Source organism: Onychostruthus taczanowskii, unplaced genomic scaffold (assembly GCF_017590055.1).
Source record: "Onychostruthus taczanowskii isolate IOZ18803 unplaced genomic scaffold, ASM1759005v1 scaffold7, whole genome shotgun sequence".
NCBI lineage: Eukaryota > Metazoa > Chordata > Aves > Passeriformes > Passeridae > Onychostruthus > Onychostruthus taczanowskii.
The window spans coordinates 17436401-17460314 of record NW_024504786.1 but is presented as its reverse complement, the minus strand read 5'-3'; the positions used below and the strand labels follow the sequence as shown (position 1 = coordinate 17460314).

General features: G+C 37.9%; 1 protein-coding gene across 5 annotated transcripts; it reads left to right on the top strand.

Moving 5' to 3' along the window:
* Positions 1-22: 22 nt before the first annotated feature.
* FRRS1 (ferric chelate reductase 1) lies at positions 23-22805 on the top strand. 5 transcript variants are annotated; one of them, XM_041421419.1, is made up of 19 exons: positions 23-164; positions 288-374; positions 1106-1254; positions 10235-10386; positions 12922-13117; positions 13346-13482; positions 13839-13933; positions 14566-14716; positions 15548-15727; positions 16597-16695; positions 17207-17354; positions 17763-17879; positions 18668-18783; positions 19049-19135; positions 20055-20152; positions 20320-20378; positions 21012-21155; positions 22225-22286; positions 22392-22805. In XM_041421419.1, the coding sequence occupies exons 5-19, from the start codon at positions 12922-12924 to the stop codon at positions 22482-22484; spliced, it is 1782 nt and encodes a 593-aa protein (XP_041277353.1). In that variant the 5' UTR covers positions 23-164; positions 288-374; positions 1106-1254; positions 10235-10386; the 3' UTR covers positions 22485-22805. The 5 variants fall into 5 exon arrangements, with proteins under 5 accessions (XP_041277353.1, XP_041277357.1, XP_041277355.1 ...); XM_041421423.1 differs by lacking the exon at positions 1106-1254; XM_041421421.1 differs by lacking the exon at positions 23-164 and having other exon boundaries at positions 186-374; positions 1061-1254.
* Positions 22806-23914: the final 1109 nt, after the last annotated feature.

Genomic DNA, 23914 nt, shown 5'->3' with positions numbered 1-23914 from the left:
GCGTTCCCGCCCCGCTGCCTCAGGGCCGGCACCCAGCGCCGGGCGGCCGGCTCCATCCCGATAGGCTGCGCTGCTCAAAAAACATGATGTCAGCCAGAGTTTAAGTGCTATATATAGTGTGTGGACAAGACTACAAACTCCGTGGATCTGTTTTTGACCAAGAGGTAGCATGGTTTTTAAAAAAAATCCCAAACACCAGAACAACACCCCCCGCCGCCTTGTTTTGCTGCATACTGTCATCCGAAGTGCTGACACCATTCAGCCCTTACCATTGCTTTGTATTGCAGAACACCTGGAACAATTGCTCCAGGCCTCTCACGACCGAAGTCATTAACTGCACCCCAGTGTAAAGGTCAGCCTTGCAGCTTTGGAAGGTCAGTCTATTTTTATTGCCTAGAAAGTCTATTTTTATTGCCTAGAAATATGTTTTAAAAAAAAAGTGCTTCTCAATTTACAGTCACTGTGTTATACTGAGTTTATTTTTTTTTTCTTTTTTTCTTCTTGAAGGTAGAATATATATTTTGTGGAATTGGAAGGAGTCTGCAAAACAATTTAGGCTTAACCATTTACTTCCAGCCATCCCATGCATACCCTTATAAGTGTATTTTACTGCAGGGCATTTATCAAATTACAGTGCATTTAGGGAAAGTCCAAAGGTCTTGATATTCATGGAAACACTTCCACTCATTTCAAACTGAAGGTTTTTTTATCATTTGGTAGCTTTTCTCCTTTATTTTCTCTTTCACTTGCTCCTCCCTCTGAAAATGTCAAGAAATCTGTTTGTTCCTCATTACAGTTAATGTTTTTTGGTATTGTTGAGAAAGGTTTTCATATCGGTGTAGGTGCCTATGTCAATTTGTATGCATGCCCTTGACATATATTAGGTTTCCTGGACAGAATGGGGCAAAAAGGAAAAGCACCCCTGTGAGTGCAGTTCCCTTAAGATTCACCTCATCAAGGCTCATTCAGATATGATTCAGATGTGATACTTACAATCTGAGTTATTTCACATGGCTATTTCCTGCCCAGTAGAATTCTCCACTGTCCTTGTTTTTTCCAGCCCCCTTATTCTTTACTCAGCTTGCTGGCCTGTGTCCATATACAGGACAGACTTGCACCTAACAGAACCCTGGCTCTCCTGGCATGCTGGCTGTTTCCTCTGAATTGGATGTGTCCCAGAAAAGAAGATGATAGGAATGGGAAATACAGGAAGCTTCAACAATTATGGAAGTCATAGGAACAAAACCAACTGAGGTAACTGAATGAGATGTGGACCATCTTTTTTCTAGGGTCCTCTGCAAGCTTCAGTAACTTGAAGTGGCTGCAGTTGGTCTGCCACAGAGCCTTGCACAAGTGTCTTTTCCAGGCTTGCTGTTGTCCTGTCACATACTGAAAATGGGCTGGGATTTAAAATTTCATGAGCTGCTTACACAGAGAGCAGCTCTAAGAGAGGGAGAGCAAATAATGCCTATGTAGCCAAGTCCTTTGCATAAATAGTTATCCTAAAGTGCATGTCGAATACTTCGTCAAAAGCAAGATAGGAACGAAATGGGCATTATTGAAAGCAATTTCTCTTCTGTTACAAAGTTTTAAAATGTGTCTCTTTTGATTTTCTTACTCCATACCGAAACTCACCGTAGCCTTACTAGGTAGGTTTGCATTGGCACATTCCCTCTATACTATGCATGGAGACAGATTTTCAAATGGAAACAGGTTTATGAAAAAGACTTTTTTTTAAGTGTCTTGGACAAAAATAATTATGAAAACAAGCCTGAGATAGTTATTTTGACATAATTTGTGACTGTAGCTAAACCAGATGTCAACAGTGTAAATAAAGGACTTGATTGACTACACAGCAAAAAAAGTTTCCTAGGTACTGTGAAATCACTTAATAATTGGTATAATTTATATATTAATAATCACTTATTATTATTTCATTGGTTTTCAATTCAATATAAAAAAAAAAAAACCTGCTTCAAAGATAATGAATGTCGCAGGTCTCTTGGTGAAGTGTAATCAGGAACAGCGCAGACTTCTCTAATCCTTTCTCCATCACCATCATCTCTTATGCTGGCCCATCCCTTACAGACTTTGGGTCTGTTCATTTAGTACATGTAAATTGAGCAGTTTTTCTCTGTATGGAAGCCAGCAAAACATGAATGCACAAGTGTTACCTTTGAGCATTGCACTTTTGTCTAGAACACAGCCAACACCAACTGAGCACTTGCTGCACTGGCATCTGAGGAGTGATTTTCACAGTGCCATTTTATCTTGTTTGCAGTTCCTCTGTGTGTGATTGTGATTTACTGCAGCAGGAAATGATCAATCGTTGCTTCAAAATAAGAGTACATACCATATCAATATTAATCATCAGGAAATAATTTTGCAGCAGTTTCAAATCTAATCATACTGGAATTCTTCAGTCCTTTTACATACACCTTCCTAATGGTTCTCTTTTCTTTCCTCCTGTTTTGGAACACAGTGTTACAGAGCACTTATCTTAGTAGTGGTGTCAGTACACTTTGGGGAGCTTTTCACTAGGTGTCATATCTCACTAATGTCATACTGCTTATGCCTGTTTTAAAGGGTAAAAAGTACTCTAAGTACTTTTAAAGGGTAAAAACACAGTGTGGGAACTTGGAGTACTTACATGGTGACAGTAGTTTTTTATTTTTAGTAACAGAAATATAGTTCCGAATAACAACAGAAAAAGCCAACTAGTACAGACAGAACTTAGCTGAACATCTAACTAAAATTAACAGCAGATTCCTTTGGCCTGCACACAGGAAATATGAGACTTTATAAAATTAAAGCGAGCATTTTTTCTCAATGCTCTACACTCATACTCTGTAAATTCATAAATTAGCACTGTGTTATTGTTCCAAAAATAAGAAGCTTAAGAGGTGTTGAGTCTTCTGTATAGCGTTTGTTTTCTAATGGGGATTTCTCAACCAGAAATGCAAACTTGAAGAAAGTTCCTTTTCTTCAAAACTGTATTTCTGCAGTTTGGTTAAACTTCAGTCTTTTCTAAGTTAAATCTTTGCTATGCAGTGACTGAAAACAAGTGCTTTCTTAGGCAGTTACATGCTCAGCAGAAATTTGGATACGTTCTTGGACATGAGAATCTAGTACTGAGTGAAAACATTAGTGACAACATTGATGTAATCACCTATAGCTTTTTAAAAAAAGTCCCTTCTAAATGGCTTTTGTAATAACCTGGTGGGCAGTGAATAAATGATAGGCTGGAATAAAAATGTCTGTTCAGTCAGAAATCATGAGATGGAGAGGCTAGGACATGAACCTATTTAGTTTGTCCTTACTGGCCTTTCATGTAAGGAAGTGTTTGACCTTTCAAAGATTAACATTTTGGGTTTGTTTTCAATTCCAGTTTGGCCATTCTCTTACTGTGTGGCCTCAAACAATCAATGCTCTAAGATCCATGGAAAGTTAATTTTTAATCAAGTTTAATTTTTAATAGAAAATTGTAAAATTCAGTGCAAATATCTTTAAAGAGGACCATATAAAATGTCATTAAAGGTAGCTTTTCACATAAATGCTTAAGATACATTTGACTTTGCTTTAGCTAACAGCATCACATTAGTTTGATATTAATAATCTGTAAATGTGGGGACTTGGCAAACAAAACTATCTGAATTATATTCTTGTACCATTTAGCTTTGTTAAATGTAAAATTGATTCACATAAACTGGGCCAATTTTTCTTGTAGAAGGAGAACTTACCATACCTGTGTGCTGAACCACTTCTGTCTTCCTGTGAATCGTTCCATGTAACACTAGTGAGATATGCTGAGATTTAAGACTTCAGTGGATCTATTCCTAAATGAGTTGTAGCAATGTCTTATCAAGCAGATCTATTTCCTCCTCAAAAATAAATATTCAGAGTGTCTCTTGCACACTCCATCTCCTTAATGATGTTCCTTCCTAATATATCAAACTATACTGAGAATATCATTAATATTTTCCTTAAATCTTACCTTTGAGTTCAAATGGTAACCAACTGATTTTTCTTTTCAGTTCTATATATTTGACATCTGATTTTTAAGCAAAGAAAAAATTACATTAAGTTATCTGAAAGCTTATATTGGGAACTGTAGTCCTGCTCTGTAATCTTTCAGTGCAGGCAGAATTCAAGCCAGGGTAATTTGAACAGGTTAACACAGGGTAATATATTGCAGAAGGAAAATATTTCACCAAATGTATGACTACCACAAGCACTTATTTTGAAAGATGTTAAACATGAGCAGGAAGAACAAGGAGGATGATATAAGAGTGGTTTGCATTAGACTGCTACAAAGCTGGAATTCAGACTGACAAATCCTTTGCTGTACAGCAGTTAGACCACAAAAACATTTACAGTTGAACCATCTCCAAATGCTGCTACCAGAAAATAAAATTCATTAGTGTTTGTCTCATTGATATCATCAGGTCTTTTGGTCTTCCACAAATTTAAGTTTAGGATTACTGATGAGTTGTTTGCCCATTACTGGACAGTGATTCCTATGTGAACACCCAGAACCTACGAATTACAACCTAGTTGTATTTTGGGACAAACTGCTGCTGCTGTTCAGTTTTTATGAGTATCCTATCTCTGCACGAAGCACTGAGTCTCCATTTCAGCTGGAGGAAAGTGTCTCGTACCATAGAACAGCTTTGATATTTTGCTTCTGAGAAAGTTTGGAACTTCCTTGGAGGTACTGGCTTCCAAAGTGACCATGTGCTAGCCTGACTGTGCAGGAGGCAGCTTTCCATAGCCTGTCTGGGCTGGGTCCCTTTTACACCTTGCTTGACATTCCCCTGTGCTCATCAATCAAGGATTGCTGCTTATGGGACTTTAAAACTGGTACAAAACACCCTTCTCTCCCTTACTCTTCTCACAGCTCACAATGTTGGATATACTTTTTACCAGCCCTGTTATGGTCTGACCTGTTTATTAGCTTTTGAAAGTCTCTGCAAACCTTTAGTTGAGACTTGCTTAGGTAAGAGCTAAAATCCCTGCAGCCCTTCCCATGGAGAGTACTCAAACACCATGGTTCCCCCACAGGGGCACTGGGCATGTACTAACTGGAATGTTGCTACAACTGACAGTGCTGAGCATCATCTCTCCAGCAGGACTGCGTATGCTTGAACCCAAAGCAACTGCAAAACCCACAGACATGCTGGGTCTGAACAAAGAATGCATTTAAATCCATGAAGGAGTCAAATTAGGAGCTGCTGAGAAAAGGTTAAGAAATGGAAATGGGTTGTCTGAGAAAGGAGTTCTGAGATGAGATGAAAAAGAGTAGGAAAATTAGTTCCTAATCCGAGTGAAAGGGAAGAGGAAAAAAAGCTGGGGGGGGGGGGGGGGGGCGACAAAGGGCAAAGGAGGAATTGAGATTGGCTGGCAAAGAAACTGATTGTGTGAGAGAAGGTTGTACAAGATTTCAATTAATCTTATCTTGACATTACAAATTCTGTAATCAGGTCTAAAGTGCCTTACACTGAAGCACTTACAGGTCAATGCCTTTGCCAGCAAGTTCTCCCTGTAAAGCAGAACAATAAAAACGTATCGCATCTTGCTGATATAATGAAATTAATAATTTTAAAAATCATCATAGCAATGGTCAGAAAATACTGAAAACTCAATAAGGTTAATGCAGTACTTTAATCAGATAAAACCTGATAGTGTGCATCAAACAAAGCATTGACCCACATCACTTGAATGAGGTGAAATGATTTTACTGAAGTCCTTTATCAATTTATGTGTGTATTAAGTGGAGAATGTCAGAAAAGTGACAGGTTATGTGTCATTTTCTCATAACACCTATACAGACCTGTCTCAAATTGATATCAGGGAACCAATTTAAATATTTAGTGTCAGATTTAAAAAAAAAAATCTACTTAAGTCATAGTGGATACATATTTTGGTAGAAAGCTGTGGGGCAGGGACTTCAGCTATCGTGTCAGAATAAAGATGCAAAACCAAAGCGGGTTTCTGTGCAGTCACCTGGCAAATCTTGACTGATTGGCTACTGCCACCAGGTGGCTTGTTACAGTCATTGACTGAATACTGTAAAATGCCTTTTACCTCTAGGTAAACAAGTATTTCAATTTAAATACGGTTCCAAGTCTAAATTTTATGTGTGACATAAAAAAATTCTAAAATTAATGTGGTTAGTAAAGAATCAAAAAATGCATACCATAGAAGAACATTTCTGAACATAAGGGGAATACTTTAATCTAATTTGTAAATTAACAGTAAGTTGGTAAATCAGGTAAGTATGAAACAGTGCCAATGCTCAAGGGAAACTAAATTATTAACTATGGAGAAAAAAAATCTCATCCTATATTGTGATTTTATAATAATTTATTTCCTTTTAGATGGTCAGGATTGTTTAAATGACTCAACATTCTACTTACTTTGTGAGGAAAAAACCCCACCACATACAAATTGATTTGGTAGGAAGAATTCTTCATATGTAAGATAACACTATTGTTATTAATTCCCTAATAAATCTTTAACTAAGACAATAATGCTGAAAAGCTTGGAAAATGCTGAAAGCTGGAAAAGTCTTTAAATGCGTGGTTTCCTATGTGCAGTTTACGCAAGGGGTGAGTAAATATTGGTGCCAGGACTGTTCTCTTCAGAGAAAGCCTAATATCCAGCATGTATTTAGCCAACTCCAGTGCACTTTTTCAAACACATTTCAGTATTTCAAAATAGGTAACACTAGTAACAAAAATTTCTTTGATCCAGTTATCCATCATCAAAACAATCTGGTAGGGATGCAGCCCTTTTGCACATCACTTGATTTGAACTCCTGTGAGGTTTTATGGTGATAACCTTGCCAGTAACATGGAGCTCAATGCACATATATGAAACTTGAGCAAGGTCTGACCTAAAATGCCACAGTTTTGCTGAATAGTTAGCTTAATACCTAAGAGGAAAGTTGATTAGAAGGACTCACATGGTAACATGGGTTCTCTTCAATGGGTTATTATATTCCTTGTAGCTTTGAGCTTAAAAAATAGAATAACTATCACAATAAACCTTGGACTGCACAATAGTTAATTTCCAAAATTATATATATTTACTTAATTGCTTTCTTGGTTCTTAAGCAAGATAAATTGTCCTTTATATACTTGGAATAAAGTCTCCTCTATGAAATTCCTGTTGCTTTCAAAATTAGAAGCTTTCACTTACTTCCTTAAGTGCCTATAATAAGCTATGCAAAAAACCTCCTCAGCTTCTTTTCATGTTAGATGTTGTTCCATTCATTTGCCACTTGACGTCCTCATCCTCTGACACAGGTCAATAGTCGGTTACACAGCTTTAGCTCTTCAGGCTTGCAGGAAGATTCAAAGCCACCCCCAGCCCTCTATGTCTCTATCTCATTTGGTTAAGGTAGAACATCTGCTTTGAAATAAATACAGAATTGTTATGAACACAATAACAGCAGTTGCAGTACACTTTACAAAGAAGATGCAGCTGTGGACTTTTATAGCTTATATACCCTAATGCCTTCTATTTACTTTATACTGGATATGACATTTAACAAATTAGCAAGCAGTATCTTTTAATAGAAACATTCTCATTAAGACTGCAGAACTCTTGATTTTACTATTTTTTAAAGGAGACTGGTGTGTTTGAAAAGAGCCCTTCCTGACTGATGATTGCCCATGCAGTAGTATGGGGACTTGTATCAGTAGTTACAGGGTTAGTTTTTCTTCTCCCTGGTTCTCTTGGTGTTATCTTGGTTTTCTTGATTGCAGCTCTTTAGCAATAGCTAACATCTTTGGAAATAAGAGAAGCTATACAATGATAAGCAAAACCGCATTCCCTCCCTTACCCTCTTTACTTTTCACAGAAAAATGATTTTTTTCTTCTTAAACTCTGATTACCAACAGAATTGCATTTTCATCTGTCTTTGTGAGTCTTAGTGAGGAAATTACTTCCATATATACTTATATATATTATAATGTTTCAGACATATATACCCCATTCTGTCAATGAGCCAAGAGCCTAAAATATTTGTATATTAATTCCACTGTACTCTGTGAAAGTTATGAACCTAAATATTGTCAAGAATACTGGTCCCTCTGGTCACCAGTTTTCTTACTGTAAATATATTTATGTTATTATTTGTCATACTAATACTGTATCTATATAAGTTAAAAACACACAGATACATAATAAAGCATGTATGTACTTAGGCCTGCAATTTTATCAAACTCTTTCTTATATGAGAACTTTATGAATGTAGTTGTAAACAGAATTATTTTTCCCCCCAGCTAGGGGGAAATAGCCATTTTTCACTTTCACTTCAAGCTATTCCTTATGCATTATGTTTCTTCAGTTACTGAACACTGAGTGAGATCTCAGCTTCCCAGAACTCCCATGAGCAAGACAGTATAAGCAACAGTCAAATAATTTTTCTGATAAGGCAAAGTAATCCCGTACTGTTTTTCATGTTAAATATATTTTTAATATGTTACCACAGGGTACATGGAAACTGAGAAAAGAGTGAATACTAACAAAAACATTTTGTAGTCTGTCATATTTTAGTATATATTATTTTTTAGAAAGTATTACCAAATAGTACTAGGATCTCTAGAACTGCTCAGAACTACTACTAAGTAACTGAATCACTATAGCTCTCCAATAAAGGTGTTCTTTAACACAAACACAATATTGTATTATTGTTTCTATGCTGTGGGAGGGCAAAATTCCTGTTGGATTTCTAAGTAGTGGTCTTTTTGTGTCACTTCGTGAGCAATGGAGAACTTGGATTTAAACAATACAGAAGTCAGAGAAGCCTGTGTAAGCAATTGCAGTTTCTGCCAGCGAAGCCCCAGTTACAGCCAGTATTTATTTGCTTTCTTGATAAGAAAGGCCTGGTTTTGCAAGCCTGTATATGTGACCACCTTTCGGCCCACGAACAGCACCGCTAATGAGCTCTGCAAGCTTTGACAAGGCCAATCTCTCAGTAAAACTGTAGCTGTTAACCCAGGACGGCCATCCGGAGCCCCGGCTGTGGGGGTTCCCGGCGAGCAGCACCTGGGGCGGGCACACGGAGCGTTCGCGGCTCCGCGCCCCGCCCCGCCCGGGCCCCGCGTGCGGCCGCCCCCGCAGCCAGAAAAGCGCCGCCGCCACGGCGGAGGCTGGAGCAGATGAAAGCGCTGCCTGGTTCGGCTGTGCTTTCCCCGTCAGCAGTGCTGGAGAGGAGAGTGAGGCTCCCTGGAGCAAGGACGTGCGGGGCTGAGGAGCTGCTGGAGCCTTTGTAGCGGTGCTTTGGTTAAACTGATGCCAGTGAGTGCTCGAAGTGGATACTACAAGCTCTTTGAAAAGTGTATTTGCTTAATAGAACATCTGCAGCAGGTATGAAGCAAAAAATCTGCTGGCGTTTTTAGAGCACCGTGTAGACGCTGCCTTTCATGCAAGAATTCTGAATTGCTTTCTAAACCTGTGTGCCTTAATGAGTCAAGGTAAGCTATGGCTTATTTTATCTGGAAGCCATGCCACCTACGTTCCTCTGGTACCTTTTTTGCTTCTTGTTATGCAAATATTAGTTTATTATTTTGTTTCTTTGTTAACATGCATAGGAGATGGCTCTATGATAGCTGTGACAGTAAATGTGCTCATGCTGTAGTTGAAGTTGCTTGTTGGGATAACTAACTATGTCTTTTTAGGTCAGTCTCCAACTTTACCTCTTCATATAGATAAAAGTTTGCAAGGTTAGGGCCACGAAGATTCTATGCAGAATAGCTGCCCAAGTAAACTCATTAAAGCAAATAAATGAACAGGGCAAAATCCTTCTTGGTGAAATATATGGAAAAAGAGAAAGTTACCATATTTTAAAAATTGTTTCTTCTTCTTCTAAAATAAACCATCTCTTTGATAGGGAGTAAATGTATAATGAGCTTTAAAATCATGCTGCAAATTTATGTCAACTAATACTTGGAGGAAGAGGGTATCAAAAGTTGGTTTAGGTTCCCCCTGCCTGCCTGCCCTTAACTGCACCAGAAGATAATTAAGTAATTACTTAGTATGAAACTCTTTGTGTCACTTCGATCTGGGGAAGTGTCTGAAAAAGCAAAGGAAGCTGCAGGATCAGTGTTTCATTACAGCTTCATGCATTGCAGCTGAAGTGTGGGGAAACTGTATAAAATATGTGCCTGAAGTAAAGATGCTCTTATAAACCTTACTTTTTTTGTGTGTGTACTGTTTCTTTTTTCAGACAAGCTTCCTGGATACAGTAAAGGTTAATACAGTTAGATGCAAACCAAATAGAAGATATTACAAAGTCATATAAATTGTTTTACTACAAGTGGAGAGCCAATAGCAGTTTTACTCAGGCTTTGTCACTGTAACAGAAGGACTGGCTGTAAGGTAAGTACCTACACTCAAACTGTTACTAAAAATAATTTTGAAACAAATATGCCCTTGAAATTCTCTTTCCTAGAAAGAACACCATGCTGAGGTGTGTATTTTTTGTGCGCATGGGGGTGTGTATGTGTTTATATTTTAAAAGTAAGGAATTATTATGAATATGTTTTCTGTCCTTGCTTAATCCAGCTGTCATGATATGACCACCTTTAACTAAGTAGAAGAGGACAACCCAAGGTCTTTTTATGAATTGAGAGGGAGGGTGACTCTTGGACAGCAACACTGGCTACTTTCCCTTTGTAGGAGTTTATTTCTAAAGGAATGTGTCATACACCCCTTATATTAATGTAGCTTATTCCCCTTCAGGTGGTTCTTTCCTTTTTTGTTCGCCCTCTTGTCTGATGGTGCTCAGGAGAAATTTCTGTCAATGGTAGTTTTGTACCTTTGAGCTGGCAGTATGTTTGCCTTGACTGTTGTCTCATCTCTTCTTCCTCTCTGAAGTTAGTTTTAGGTTTCACACTAGGTAGCTAATGAAGTTAAACAGCTGAAAGAAGATCAGTTCTATGAAGAAATCCTGAGTTGGAATGTGAGCACTGTGCTCATGAGCTATTAGGCTACCAGGGCTATCTGCAGGTACTGGAGGAGTTGTTTTCAGTGCAGGAGGAAGTAACTTACTGCTATCCATTTATCCAAATCTTTTTCAGGTTTTTATTTTTTTTTTTTAATTCTTTTAATCTCTACTTAATCTTTTTCTTCTGCCAGCTTTTGAGTCAGTTAAATCTGACAAGGTTATTTCTTGTTTCCTTTACATCCCTACCACATCCTCTGCTGCTTAAAGCAGAATACTACCCTTTCTTTTGTCTCTGTGATATGCAGCCTTATCTCTTGTTTTGAAATTTTCTCTGGTACATATAATTGTACTGAACCTTGGCCTTTATCTTTCTATAAGTGACTTTAACTTATGTGTAAAAAATCAATTGGATGTAAACTTTTGGCAGTCTGGACAAGTGTTTGAACTAGAAGGAAATACTTGAACTAGATGTTAAAGATATGATCGTAATGTTATCTTGAATATTTGGGAGGAGTTGAGTATTGAGAGAGACTAGAGTTTTCTAGTTCTTGAAACCTAACTGTTCAACACACTCTTACCTTTGATTTTCTTCTATTTAGTGGTGTAAAGTTGCTGAGGAGCTCATATGTTGAAGTAAAAATATAGCATTGCCTTGGAAATTGTGGATTTCCATGTATGAGAACTTTGGAAGAGTTCATGTTGATGACTCCTATTGTGTAAGATGATGATGTGCCTTGTCTTCATTTGACTGCTTTTTAGGTGTTCAGAGTTCAGTCTGAAATGGCTCTGTGTGTTTCTTATCTTCATGTCCATCCATGCTGTCAGGGAACTTCATAACCTGATACATCTTATCACTTGCTGCAAAATGGGCATGGCCCTTCCAGAAGGCAGACCAACTTGCCTGGTCTATGTTCCAGCAAAGCTGATAACTCACTTCTGGTGCCTAAGGATTTGAAAGAAAGTTTCTCTCTTCTCTTGGCCTTTTGGATGTGGAAACACTTTCTTTTGTTGGCTAAGGTGTTCTGTGTACAGCTGTAAGCCCTGCATGCTACTGGAGCAGCAAAACAATTGTTACAGCTTTTATGAAAACAGTAGTGTGGTGGGGCAAAACATTGCATGATGAAAGCTGAGGTTAGGGGTTCATATAGCTGTTTTAGGATCTGGAGTCCTACTATCCCTTGTCTTTCATGCATGCTGTTCCCTTGACAAGAGTGTGACAAGCCAAATCCATTGTTTGACTAATTGTCTAGAGGCCCAATATCCAAAAGGGAGAGTTCAAAGGAGAAGTCTTGTGCTTGTCTGCAACAAACATACATATTTCTTTGTCTAAATCTTCATACCAAATTCTCACTCTTGCATGTATAAAATTTATTTCTGGCATTTGGCAACTTTAGTTTCCCTGCAGAAAGAAGAACTTGTTACTAAGGAATTATTTGTCATATGTGAGGAAATAGACACGGGTTGTGGAAACAAAAGGCAGTCTGTAATGATGCAAAATATGAAGCTATGATTAATAAAAGTGGGCTTGATACTAGCTGTGTAGTTCCTCAATACTGTTCACCTTTATACATCTGTGAGGCATGTTTTAAGACCTGTCTGTCCTGTGCAGATGTTTAAGGAACTTGATTTTTTTTTTTTGAGAGAGAGAACAGGAGAGGGATTGGCAAAAGACATGTTAAAAGAAAAGTGCTGTCAAAATGCATAGAGGGAAATAATCCATCCAGTGGATAGAGGAATCCATTGACAACCTGTAGATGGCCTGAAATATGGTATCTGAACATTCTAACAATGCCTGGCAGTTATCAGAAGCAGAAGTTATTCAGAAGCTGGGAGTGGTGTCTTCTCATGAATGCTTTTTTTGAACATGGTTTTGTATTCTACCATTCAACTGATTTCTAAAGAGGAGTGGTCACCTATAATGTAAATATGTATTGTGTTTAATTGGCTTTAAATTTTGTTTTATACAGATGGAGCTGCCTGGTTTTGCAGTTGCTGTTTGGATGTTTGTTTGCCTCTATGCATCTGTGGTTGGTTATCCAAATGGAAAAGTAAGAGAAGCCTGTACTAGCATGGTACCTTGTCATGGTAGCTCTCCTCAGCTGTCACCTGAGCACACCATTACAGTGAATGGGACTGAATTTAAACCAGGGGACAACATAGAAGGTATTGTGTCAGTTACAGCTGAAGAGTTTAATTTATTGTTTCTTTGTATTATAGTATGCCTTTCCTCAGTTTTCTATACTAGATTTATCTAAGCAGTTGAATCATTTCTAGGTAGTCCATAAATCATCATTCAGTACTTGTAAAATGAGCATCTGCTAGTCATTGTTGAAATACTTCCTTCTTCCTCTGGAGTAGAGTTAAACTTTCTTACTCTTCTTCTTGCTTTAGTTCATCTTTCTGGACCAGATTTTGAAGGATTTTTCATACAAGCCCGGGATGCAGAACACCTGGATAGCCCTGCAGTTGGTTCTTTTGTGTTAGCTGACCGCAGACATTCTCAGCTGCTGACATGTGGTCGTACCAAGGTAGAGTCCAGTTCTTTACAATTATTCAGTGGGCACTGAGGAGCTTGTTCTGTCTCTTCATCTTGTTGTCAAAAAGTGGAGCATTTCCTTACAAAGAAAACCTCATCATTTCTGTATAAATGCTGCAGGGACCTCTAGCTCATTGCTGGGAAAGTCCTTCCTTTTAGTCTTGACGTTTGTTATGAGTAAGTTGCTGTGCTACACCTCACCTGAGCTGATCATGAGTGACTGGGGAAAAGCCAGTTGCACTGGGGTAGTGCAGTGTTTCTGTAGGATTTAGCTGCAGCCTCTGCTGACTGTGTTAAGTAACAAAATGTGTATCCACTGTGTAAACCTTGATATATGTGTGTTTTCAGAATTCAGCTGTCAGTCACACAAGTAAAGCAAAAAAGAAAGACATAAAAGTCTATTGGATTGCTCCTGAAGATGCTCCAAAACATGTACAGTTTCTGTAAGTAAACCTAATTCTAATTTATTAAAATGCAGACAAGACAAACCTGTACCATTGTCTGTGTCAAATATTGTCCAGCAACTGAAAAGCCCTTGGGTCCAATGACCTGAAAAGTCAACATCCCTTACTTGCTGCAGAGTCTGTGTTAATGCAGAGACTTTTTTTTCCTTTTCTTTCCTTTACTTTTTTTTTCCTTCCAGGGAGAGTGTAAGGGGATTGGGAGATTGGTTTCTTTAGTCTTTCTAGCTATCTTCTCACTTCTCATACCTGCAATACACACTGTTAAGAATCTTCCTCTTTGCTGTACCTAACTAAATGATATGTGTACCCTCCTGTTACACTGCTAGCTTCTTGTGAATTACAGGATAAAAGCAATGCAACTCTTCTCTGAAGTTATCTATGCCACAGGCATGAATGTTTCTTATATTCACTGTAGCATGTGGTGTTTTAAAATTCTTTTTCTACCAAGATTTAAGATACTTTCTACTTCAATCCCTAAAATGGTAGAAGTCTCCATAGACATGAGGGTTTTACAAATAATTTCTGTGAACTGTAGATTTTTTTCCTTTTTAAAGTAGCAGCCAACTATAAATTTATACAGTAATTACTCTATGTGTGTTGTGTTTTTTAAGAGCCACAGTTGTGAAGAAATACAGGATTTTCTGGGTAAAAATTCCAGGTCCCATTGTTTCTCAGCCTGATGTGCTGTCCCCGACACCACCTTTGCATGCAACTTCAGATGCTACGTCAACTTCACACCCAGTTTCCTCCATATCAAAGCCAGTAAGTAATGATGAAGCTAAATCAGGCTATCTTTAATGCTTGTGATGAATGGAAGTTAATGAGATGACATTGATACAGCCTGTTAACAGAAAAGGAGAGATGATGGATGAGTAACTTTGCTATCTAAGGCTAAGAACATGACAGCTACCTTTAGATGAGTTGCCTGAACTTTGCAGGGTCAAATGTTCTCATGCTGCATACAGATGAGAAGATTAACTGAATGTTTATAAATTAATGATCAGAAAATATTATGCATACTTCTCACAAACGATGGGAAAAGACTTAATCTGGTCTTGACTAATAACTTCCTATTTAGCATCTGCAGGCTCAGAAACTTTCCTCTCTGAGTCCATCTGTTACTGGCTTTTGTTACTGAGTCTTGAATGGATCGAGCAAGCATTGCTATTTGATCCAGGATAACTGTGCCTTATAATCAATGTATTGTCTCCATGTATATCAGTGGAGTTTCTGCTTTAAAAAGCAAGCATAAAGCTGTAGTACCGTTGTTTTCTTTCTCATCTTACAGCTGATACTACCTCTCCAAATATTAGACCAGAGGAAGTTTTTTTTTTTTTTTCTGAAGTTCTTGCTGAGTTTTCAAAGTTATTCTATTGTAATGCCTTTAAAGTGAAAACTCAACTCAAATTTAGCTTGGAATTCACCATCAATTTACTTAGTAGTCCTAGGGTAACTGTAGACATGGATTAGGATATTGGTTTGCAGACACAGATGATGTTGTTCCTCGTATGCTTTTTTCTACCATGGGTAAAAAGGAGGAAGAGAGTGGAAACTCTCATTGCTCACAATTTGTTTATTTGTTTCATTGTTTAGTTTAGTGCATCAGGTTGTGGAATTACGAAGTTCTGCATTAGGAACCCTATAAACTGTGATCCTGGGAGTGCTTCATGTTTTTTCCTATCCTTCCAACAAGAGGAGAGTTCAGTTTTTATTGAAATGAGTGGTCCAAGTGAAGGATATTTAGCATTTGCATTTTCCCATGACCAGTGGATGGTGAGTGTTCTATTTTATTTTCTGTAGTTGCTTTTGTGATGTTAGTAATGTTTGAATGGAAATGCATATGGAAAATGGAAATACTGTCAGATGTCACACAAACTGTGGCTCTCCCATAGTGCTAAAACACAGGTTGTTTCTTACAGGTGCATATTCACTTTTAGCTCAGGGCTGAATAAGCTGCAGTAGAATTTCCCTATAGGTATCTCTTATGGCAGAATTCAGCCTGTCTGACTGAAATTCTTGGTGAAATCAATCTCTATTTTCCTATCCAAAAAGTCTTACCTCTCAGAAACTGAGTTGTTGTTCAGAAAATCATTTGCATTTGATCCTTGAATGTACTCTTATACAAACATTTTTAAAAGTATTGAAAGATACTTCTTTCTGACTTATGTCCAAGTAAAGGGATGATGCTGTTGACAAATGGGTAATGCATAAGCTACTTGTTGCACAAAGGAGATGCTGTTTATATTCATCTCCCTAGTGCAGGAACATTTGGTTCTTAACAACACTTTTTTTGCAGCTGTGCAGGAAAAGATCTTGTAACTGAAGTGGATTTTTAAATAGCTCCAACATCCATCTCTGTCTTGTCTAGTCAATTTGATAAATTTTAAATTATTAAAGAAACTTCTGATAATATGGTTGTTACTCTGGGAGGGGAGTGTGAATCATAATGTCTATGTGTCATCTCTTTGACTTAATGTGGTTCCTCAGGAATAATACTGATGTGCTTGAAAAATGGGGAATAACAGCTTGATAACTACAAAAATCTCTCAGGTCTTGCTGCCTATATTAAATCAAAGACCTTTTGGAGACTGCCAGTAGTGGTTTTTATTGAACTATAGATATTTTTCTTTTCACCTCTGCAGGGTGGTGATGATGCTTATCTGTGTGTTAACGTGGATCACCGCATTCACGTGAGCACTGCCCATCTGAAGGAGCGAAGTCATCCTCTCTTGGATTCAGAGGTATGTTTTAAAACAGCTCAGGCACTTTCACAGGTGTAGCTTTGAAGTAAGGCATGCTGCTGCTTTGTGCTTTTGTTTTGCATAGCAGGTGTAAATACTGAGGTGGATCCATAATTCTCTGAGGTGAGATTGGTTGGGCTCTTACTTCCTAGTAAGTGTTAACTTTGGAAGTCTAAATTTAATTTGTAAAGATTGCCATATGATGGAAGCTTAGTCTTTTTAGGAGCTTCGTCCCTATTATTAGTCTGTCCCTTTGCTAGAACTGCAACTGGTATGTCCTGAGTTGAACATTGCTGTAGACTGTAAAAATTAGTGATGAGTTCAAACCCTAAGTTGCTATGTTGACTTATTGACATAGCTTTTGCATGCCAATTCAGAAGGAATCCTCCTTCCCTGGATAATTTTACATTTTTTTCTTTATGTATCAGTGACACTCTTGTCTTTTGCAGGGTTACTTTTAAGCCAATTACTCAGCCAGTGAAAATACTGTTAAGTATCTCCTGTTTTACAGAATGCCCTTGAAGATGTGTCATGGAGGCTTGCAGATGGTATTCTTCAATGTTCTTTCAGAAGGAGGATTCATCTCCCTGCTTATAAAGGGAGATTTAATCTGGATACCAGTTACTACATCTTTCTGGCAGATGGGGAAGCTAGTGAAGGTAAATTTGACTTACATATGGTTGCTTTTCTTTTAACAGCTCCAAATAAGTTAGTAATCCTTCTGTAAAATATGGCTTAGGTGAGAATTGGTCTCTGAACTAAGGTTTCCAAGCTTGAGGCCTTTAATTCAATCACCTTTACTGCTTTTCTGGATCATGAATTTGCTTGTGGAAGTTACTGCAAATTTACTCATATATATGTTGTATTTTCCATAGCTGGGTTAGTTGTGTTTTGCACAGTAAGTGTGCAGGATGGCTTAGATGATGTTAGGTTCTTATATTATTGTGTGCTAGCTTGTATGATTATGTGCAGTAGTCACAACAGGGCTTGAATTCATGAATGAGGAATGGGTGCACAAGTGCAGTGGCTTTCATTAGTGAGAAATAAATCTCTTTGTCACTGCTCAGGTGGACTCATATACAAACATCATCGTCAGCCCCTGGTCACCAATGGACTGTACAATGTCACAGGCCTTCCTCAGGATATCGGAGGTTCCCGGGCCCCGCGGCTTATCAAGGCTCATGGTAAGCTGCAGTTTCTAGTTTTTTCTCCCAGTTCTAGAGTTGCTGAGACTGCAGGGTTATTGGTATTTCCTCTTGTCTTTCTGGCATTTGTGTTGTATATTCTGTTGGCTAGCGACATCTAGAATCTAGTGGCAGAGTAAAGTTCCTAATTTTTCATTTCAAGAACAGTGTTGAACGGTTGTTTTTTCCCAGGAAAATGAGTCCACCCTTGCCTTTTCCCTTAAATTTAAAAGTGGGACTTGTTTATCTCTTTCTCTCTATTTGAAGTTGTTGTAGTTGCATTTTTGGTTTAGTTCTATTTGAAATGAGAAACCACTCAACTGGCAGTCTGGAGTCACTGAAGTTAATGGGAATTTTTTTCTCCCACACTGCTGGACTTTAATGCAGGTCCATAATTGAACTGCCACTCGCTCTTTGTCACACAGATTGTAGCAATGTCATCTTTCATTCTCTGATGTCTGAGTTGGTGATAGAATGGTTTCTCTCTCCAGTATGTACAAAGTGTATTAGCATGTGTGAAATGTGCAGTAGCCAGAGCTGCTCTGTTGTGTTGTGTGGGAAAAGTACGATTCTCTTTTGCATGGATATTTCTGTTCCTCCAGCAAGATAAAGTCTATAAAGCAGTAGCCTGAACCAGGTGATATGTTTTTAATTATTGGTAAATTTTACCCATGTGCACATGGACTAAAAATTTACATAGTCTTGGAAGTTGTATTCACGTGCACTTAAGTTACCTATCGTTCAACTTGTTACCTTGTTACCTATCATTTACCTTTTTCTATTTTCAGGAGCACTAATGTTTGTTGCTTGGATTACCACAGTTAGTATTGGTGTTATTGTTGCACGATTCTTCAAACCTGTCTGGTCTCATTCATTCCTACTTGGAAAGGAGTTGTGGTTTCAGGTGGGCAAAATCTCCACATATCTCCAGCTGTATTTTCTAGTATTATTGCAAGCGGAATTATAAACCAATAAATAGACTAAAAATGGTATGATTTAAATATTTCTTTAATATTTTAAATTAAAAATCAGAAGTTCACCTACTTTACTAGTAAAGGTTGTCTTAAGTGGGGATTAAGAATATCTTTTAACTGTAAGTCTTTTAACTGTAATGTCTTTTAATGACGTATTAAGTGTAGAGTTTCTAAAACCAAACTTAACTTTTCTAGGTGCATCGTATGCTTATGTTGACCACAGTCATGCTTACAAGCATTTCTTTTGTGTTGCCTTTTGTGTACCGAGGAGGTTGGAGCCAAGTAAGTGTACTTTTTGTTAGGTGAAAGGTAAAGGTGGGACTAAATGAATGAACAAGTCCACTGCCAGCTATTATGACTATTTCTAACCAATTTTCTGTGAAAACTGTTCTTAAGTAGGCTGAGTTCAAATTCTGGCAGCCCAGAAGAGGAATTTTGTCTCCTTTAAACTACAGCTGAAAAAATTCAGTGTTTTCCTTCCTTCCTTTTTCTTTCAAATAACTTCTTTGCTCGCAGTTTCTTTATGTACTATTTTGGTCTTACTGTTTTCTTAGAGAATATGATCTTGGGAGGGGAGTAAGGATGTGATGGCTGACATTAGCATGGTAAACCTGCTGGGAAGAAGTGTCTGTCAATTTGGACATAACAGTGAGTGATAAGCTTAGTCTGGAGCAGGAGCTGGATAGAGATTTTATGCCTGTTGCTGTCGCCTGTATTCTGTTTGATGCAAAGTCACATAAAAAGTTGGAAAGTCTAGAGAGTATCTGAATTTAAGGTGGAAGAATATGGTCACAGATGTGAGCTAGGGAAATTGAATAAAACGTTTCATGTGAAAGAGAAGACTAGTGCTGGGAGGAGTTACAAAATAGGCCTATCCTGGAGACACAGGATTGAGGCTGGAGAGCTTGGACTATGGTTTCTATAGTCATGTTAGTCTGCTCTTCAGACTAACAGACTATGGTAGAATTTCTCAATATAGCAAAAATGTGGGGCAAGCCCTGAGCAGACATACCAGCTTGTCTGCTACCAAGGCAAGCAATCTCCATCTGGCTGCAGGGCAGCTTATTGTGTCCTGTTGCCTCTGCCAGTGCTGCTCCATTGTAAGTTATTAATACAAGAACAAGGAAAATTTGCAACTTTTTGGTGTCTTTTCTTTCTGTTTATATAGATATGATATTTAAGAAAAATGTCCTCTCTTTAGCAAGCAGGTTTTCATCCTTATCTTGGCTGTGCAGTGATGGCTTTGACAATCTTTCAACCACTCATGGCAGGCTTCAGACCATCTCGTCACGCGCCAAGGTACAACTGACTCATTAAATTACAGCCACAGGAAAGAAATGTGACTGTTTCTATAAACATTCTTGTACAATGGAAAGTTTTTACAGTTTGAAAGGAGAAGATGTTCTTTGATTTCTGACCCCTTCCCCCAGTGGTGTAATCAATAAATATGTTTCATTGTTTTATAGGAGGCAACTGTTTAACTGGTTTCACTGGAGTACTGGTACAACAGCTAGAATATTAGCTGGTGAGTAGAAGTAACTAACTCCCACTTAACTGATTTAAAGAAGAAACTTTAGAACTTTGCCCTTTGTCTGGGCTGTTGTTCATTTAAAACATCCATGTATATCTAGTCCAGGCATGTCTGAAGATCCTTTTTCTTGGCCATCTTTTTTGTGAGTTTTAAGGGGCCATTTGATACAACTTGGAGAAAAAGTGACTTTAAAACCAAAGGAGTTACAAATCTGAAATTCCTCTGTAATGAGGACCTGTCCTGTATCTTCATAATTTCGTGTTGTCTTGGAAGATACGAGAATGGTGTTCTTACAGTAGCATAGTTCAATGTTATTGAATGGGAGACAGGAATTTCACTTACAGATCCAGAAGCTGGGTTTAATTCTAATAATAGAGGCAAGCTTCCACAGCAACCTTAACCACTAATATTGTGGTGACTGGTGACTACCAAAAAAGCCCAAAACAACCACTGATCTCCCCCACAAAAACCCTCAACAACCTCCAGCTGTGTGAACTCCTTTAACCTTGTTCCTCAAGCAGTTTTAGGTAATTCATGGGAAATCTATTTAAAAAGCATTGAGAGAATTTTTAAAGTACACTGGCATAACATTCTTATTGGTTTTTTTATCTTGTTTTTACTGAATAGTTGTGACTATGTTCTTGGGAATGGATCTGCCAGCACTTGACCTGCCAGACCCATGGGACACCTATGCAATGATTGGCTTTGTAGCTTGGCATGTTGGTACTGATGTTCTTCTGGAAATACACAGCTACTGTCTCGTTCGTAAAGGTACAAACCAGCAAAACTCCTGCTGTCTCCTTGCTTGCTGAGAATAAAACCAGTGTGGGTTGAATTTCAGGAGGTGTTCTTTGGCCTCTAACTTGGAAGTTGAAAGGAGGTAACTCTTTAGTAGTGTCAAATCTTCTGGAGACTAATGAATATGGAAGAAAGCCAGTTTTTAAGACAAAAGTCTCTAGAAGAGTGGGGTTTGTGCCATTTTAAGTAGTAGCTTCTCATTTTTTAAACCACAGTTCATAGGGGGCTAAAATGTGCAGACTGAAATGTGTAAATATTTTCTGAGACTCTATTAATTTTTGCCATAATTTTGATCCCACGTGGGTATGTTAAGTTCAGATTAATTAATGTAGATTTAATCTGCATTTAAATTATTGAAAATTACTGCAGGAGCAAGCTTGAATGCTTGTCATTTTGATGACTGGGCAAGGAATATGAAATCCTGACTCCAATATGTCTAGGGAAGAGAGGGGTAGTAAATTCATTAGAAATTATTATCTTTACTGGCTGATGTCACAGAGAGGAGATGATTGCACATGTGAATGACCTGGGTCTAAGGCTGAGATGAGACAGCTGCAGAACTGAAGAAGTATGATTAATAAGGAGTCTGTGTAAGGTGGCATGTGGAGAAGGAGTGATTATAAAAGATGTGAATTTAAATTTAACTGCAGTAATTACTTCCTAGAAATAGGGAAAATTAACCTGAAATGTTTGGACAATGAGTGTTCTTATGCTGGCTAATGAAAATACTTCTTATGAAATCCAGTTATCTTAAAATATAAAAGAAAAAGGTGTTAGCTCAAAACTCAGTGTTTTGATTATTTAGTCTAGCAAAAGACAAAATGTTTTTTGACTTCAGTGTTCAGAATTTACATTTTGTAGGTCAGTGCCAGTATAATTTTTCATTTGTGCTGTGAGCATGATAGTAACAGGTCAGGAAATGTCAAATAAAAATCCCAAGTCCTTTTCAGATTTGATGCTGTGTAAGACTTCTGCAGTATAAAAATGAAACCCCCTTCCTCTTAAGGGCAGACTTGACTTCTGTTTTTCTTCCCATGAACAGTTGAAGTGATAGAAGATGACAGAGTACAGATACTGCAGTCACTCACGTCTGCAGAAGCAGAGGTGAGTCACAATTTGATAACTGACTACTGTGAAATGGAATGATTCTTTGTTTAAACCAATAAAAAGACTGACTGCTTGATGACTTTTCTTCCCCTTTTCTTGCAGGGTCGTCTGTTTAAACAGATTGTGTTAATCATCTATGTCTGTGGAAATATAGTATTCCTTGTTGCCTTCCTGATAGCAATCAACCAAGTATGAAATAAGTATTTGAGAATTTTGTGACAAAATACTGTGCAGTTGAAAAATCTGCAAGGAATACTTTTTACACAACTTTTTTCTCAACATGGTCCTGAAGATGTAATGGAAGAAGAACAGCACATGTATGTCATGCTCAGTGTTAGGGAGATCTGGAATTCAAATCTAGAGAGAAATCCTGCAGTCCTACAAAAGCTGTCTTCTGATGGGACTTTAATGGGAACCTTTGCTTGAGTAAGGAATGAAATCTCTATTTTTTAAGCACACTAGTTTACTTGATTGAAGCTTATAGGTGAAAAGAAGACTGAGAAGATATGCCAAAAATTGTATTTGGGTAGTCATTTCCCTAAGCCTTTTGTGAACATTTTTGGGGGAACTGGTAAGATCTGATTGGTCCAGATTAATCTGTCCACTTTACTGTGTTCTAATATGTGATATGCCAGCTTCCTGCTCTTGACAGTTTTGTACATAAAGAAACCCCCAACTAAAAAAAACCTTGACGCTTAGTGAAAGATTGTCACAAATGCAGGTTGATGAATGAACTAAATAGATAAAAGTAAAATGCAGAAAGCACTGTCTGCTCTGAGCAGTGTACTTACACAAGCACAGGATTTTAAGAACTTCAGTCCTTTAGTAAAACCACCATTTGCCTCACTCAAAATACTACTCTGTCTCATCCCTCTTGGTGCTTCTAAATCATAAAGAGAAAACATGTTTGCAACATAAATGCATTAAAGCCAATAGTAACTTATACAAGGAAGAACCTAGCTGTGTTTATGGATTTCTGTTTTACTGTCTTTGGTTGCTTGAGCCTTCTGAGTTACTTAACTGTGTGAATAGGATGGATTTATGCCAACTGTCGCTTTAATGGAAGTGAAAATACGTGCTCTGAAATGTTGCAGTTGTATTTGTGCTATTGAGCAAAATGTAAATTGGGAACTAGGTTGACACTTCAGGAAAAGCAGCTTCTGTTAAGGTTAAGTGAGAGTCCTTTGAGTTGGCATCCCTAGAAGACAGAACTATAAGAATTCTATAACTCTATTCTGAAAGAATATTGACGGGCAATATTTTAGTCAACACAAGGTTTCTCCAAATACATGAACTAGGTACAGAGACTAAAAAGAGACTATATTGTTTCACATTTTTGGTTCATGGTTTGCTTAAGTATGGAAGGATACTCTTGAAATGGCATTTTGGAAATGAAACCTTAATATGCTTTGCAGTTGTGTTTTGTGGCTCCGAACAACTTGCTCCCACACATCTTCATTTTTCTTACTGAAAAGTATATTTTTTTAGTTGTAGCAATTCAAGATATGTTTTTCAGCTAGGCATACTAAGCTAGCTGAGAATGAAGGTTTTGGGAGTATTGGACAGAATAATGAGTAGTGAGGCCTAACTTGGCATAGACTTTTACAGCAACATCTCTACAAGTG

Bases quoted from the DNA above. Each gene is read 5' to 3' on its own strand.
- FRRS1 (XM_041421423.1), top strand. From the start codon at position 12,922: ATGGAGCTGCCTGGTTTTGCAGTTGCTGTTTGGATGTTTGTTTGCCTC. The intron at 13,483-13,838 runs GTAGAGTCCAGT...GTGTGTTTTCAG, and splicing joins TGACATGTGGTCGTACCAAG to AATTCAGCTGTCAGTCACAC. The intron at 13,934-14,565 runs GTAAGTAAACCT...GTGTTTTTTAAG, and splicing joins CCAAAACATGTACAGTTTCT to AGCCACAGTTGTGAAGAAAT.